General features: G+C 35.8%; 1 protein-coding gene across 1 annotated transcript in view; it reads left to right on the top strand.

The window, feature by feature from the left end:
- LOC119585031 overlaps positions 1 to 2,211 on the top strand; it is a 19,548-nt gene that overhangs the window by 1,228 nt on the left and 16,109 nt on the right. Inside the window, exons 2-6 of the mRNA XM_037933647.1 lie at positions 205 to 358; positions 571 to 957; positions 1,235 to 1,392; positions 1,624 to 1,738; positions 2,062 to 2,206. Coding sequence (XP_037789575.1) covers positions 205 to 358; positions 571 to 957; positions 1,235 to 1,392; positions 1,624 to 1,738; positions 2,062 to 2,206 — 959 coding nt within the window. The remainder of the gene's footprint in view (positions 1 to 204; positions 359 to 570; positions 958 to 1,234; positions 1,393 to 1,623; positions 1,739 to 2,061; positions 2,207 to 2,211) is intronic.

Genomic DNA, 2,211 nt, shown 5'->3' with positions numbered 1-2,211 from the left:
AATGCTCATATAGAGTTAGCATGCTTTGAGTTCATGGAGAAAAAAGGCTGAACTTTTATTTATTTTGATTCTGGAAAATTGTATTTAGTATTTTAGAATGACAAATTAAAGGAATGTTATGTAGCTAGATATAATTGTTTTTACTTTTATATTAGGGGGAAAAGATAACATTGAATTATGAAAACCTTATACTTTAACCCACAGAACACCTCTTACGTGTGTGGAGAATGCTTCCACGTTTTTTCCACCATGGTGGATTTTACAGCCCACGATTGTACCATAAATGGAGGAGGGGGTTTTATGGGCCAGGATGCAAGCCAGGACCATGAACAAATTATACATGAAAAAAAGAATGCAGGTGAGATACATATTTAGGTTTGTTTGTTATTGCATTTGTCTATTTATTGGTTTGCTTTTTTTTATGTTAAATTTTTTAAGTATTATAGTTTTAAGAATTCCTAGACATGTGAAAAATATATTTCAGAGAATTTGGGATTTTGATTCTATCCAGTATAACAATGTATATTGCTAGTAAAACATTTTTAGATTTATGCATAAAATTCTTTTTAGGCACAAGACATGCAGAGACTGAAGCAGACATGGAGGCAGCTGTTGCCAGCATCCTTGTGGAGAAGATGAAGCAGAAGGCACCTCAAAAGCAGACATTCCATGTGGTTCACCTGGAAGAGAAGCAGTTAGAAGAGGTTGCATCTGGGCACTTTGAGGAACCTACCATCGAACACACCAGTATCATAGACTACCAGACAGAACCAGATCCCCTGCTCCACATTGTTGAACACACAGATCAGCTTGAACCAGGGATGGTTATAGAAAGCATGGAGATCCCTTCAACTAATGTATACATCTATGATAATCCATTTTATCTCAATCGTTTGATGAAAGATAATACCTGTGGCAGGAGGGCTAGGCATGATGCACCGTACACACATCGGCTAGGTTTGTGTTTTCTACCATTAGGTATATTTTTTTTCTGCACCTAAACTTTTTGCGGTTTCACTAAAAGTAACTTAAAGTTGCCATCATCATTAACATGAGTCATCATTAAACAGAGGTATAGGGATGTCATGGTCAAAACCTTTCTTTAAGGAGTACATAGATGGTCTTGTTTGAAATAGGGCTTACAATTGATTTATAATCCAACTTTCAAATATAGGAAATACAGTGTGTTAATGCATGATAAATATTTCCTTAAAGATATTATCTTTACTTACAGGACCTTGGGATGATAGGTCAAGCAGACTCCTTATCCAGTTGTTGAAGGAGTACCCAAAAGCCTTTTTCATAATGGGGAAGAACTCCAAGAGAACAGAAGCATGGGAGATGATTCGTTACAAGCTCAGTGAAGCTGGTTATCATTTTACTGTGTTGCAGGTGAGAACCTTTTTTTAAAATATATACAGAGAGAGAAATTTAGCATTTTGATTTGATTTTATAGCACAGGTATATAACTCTTTCTCTTGTTGCATTTAGTTTCCCATTGTCGTAATGTATATAACAGTTAGTGACAATTTTTTTCTGTTCCTCTTGAGCATATTTACATCTAATTTTGTTTGCTTTAATTAATTTTATTAATGTTATCTTGTCTGTTCTGTATTTTTAAAGATACGAATGCGGTGGAGAGAACTGTGCAAGAGATATCGCAATATTGTTAATCACAACGATTTGCACAAAACTCGTCGCTCCTGTCAATTCTTTGAGGAACTAAATGATCTTTTTGGTAAGTGAATTGTGAGTGTGCCAAAGAGGAAAATGCAGTGATACATAGATGTATGACTTAGTTTCCTGACAAAGACCCAAACATTTGCTGCTCTCAGTATGACATAGAGGGAGCAACACTAAATCATCTTTATCATTTGAGCACTCTGGGATCATATAAAATTAAAAGGATTTTTCTTTGATAGGAATAACTGTCATTAGAGGATAATTATTTACATAAATTTCAAGCTAACACCTCAAGAATTGAAAACAGAAATAGGAAAAATATATATTTTTGCCTTTACTCACATAAGTCATAAATTACCAGAACATCTGCAATTACAGGAGTCTGGGACAGCAAAGCAACAGAAATCCTGATCAAGGAACTGGGAGCAAACGGTACCAAGCGTCTGGGTCAGAATGGAGGAACTCGCATGCGGTTTAAGGCTTGGCAACAGATTTCTGATGTCCTGGCAGAGAGTGGATACAGGTGGG

Source organism: Penaeus monodon, chromosome 19 (assembly GCF_015228065.2).
Source record: "Penaeus monodon isolate SGIC_2016 chromosome 19, NSTDA_Pmon_1, whole genome shotgun sequence".
NCBI lineage: Eukaryota > Metazoa > Arthropoda > Malacostraca > Decapoda > Penaeidae > Penaeus > Penaeus monodon.
The sequence above is the reverse complement of the archived record's forward strand: the minus strand, read 5'-3'. Positions and strand labels throughout refer to the sequence as shown.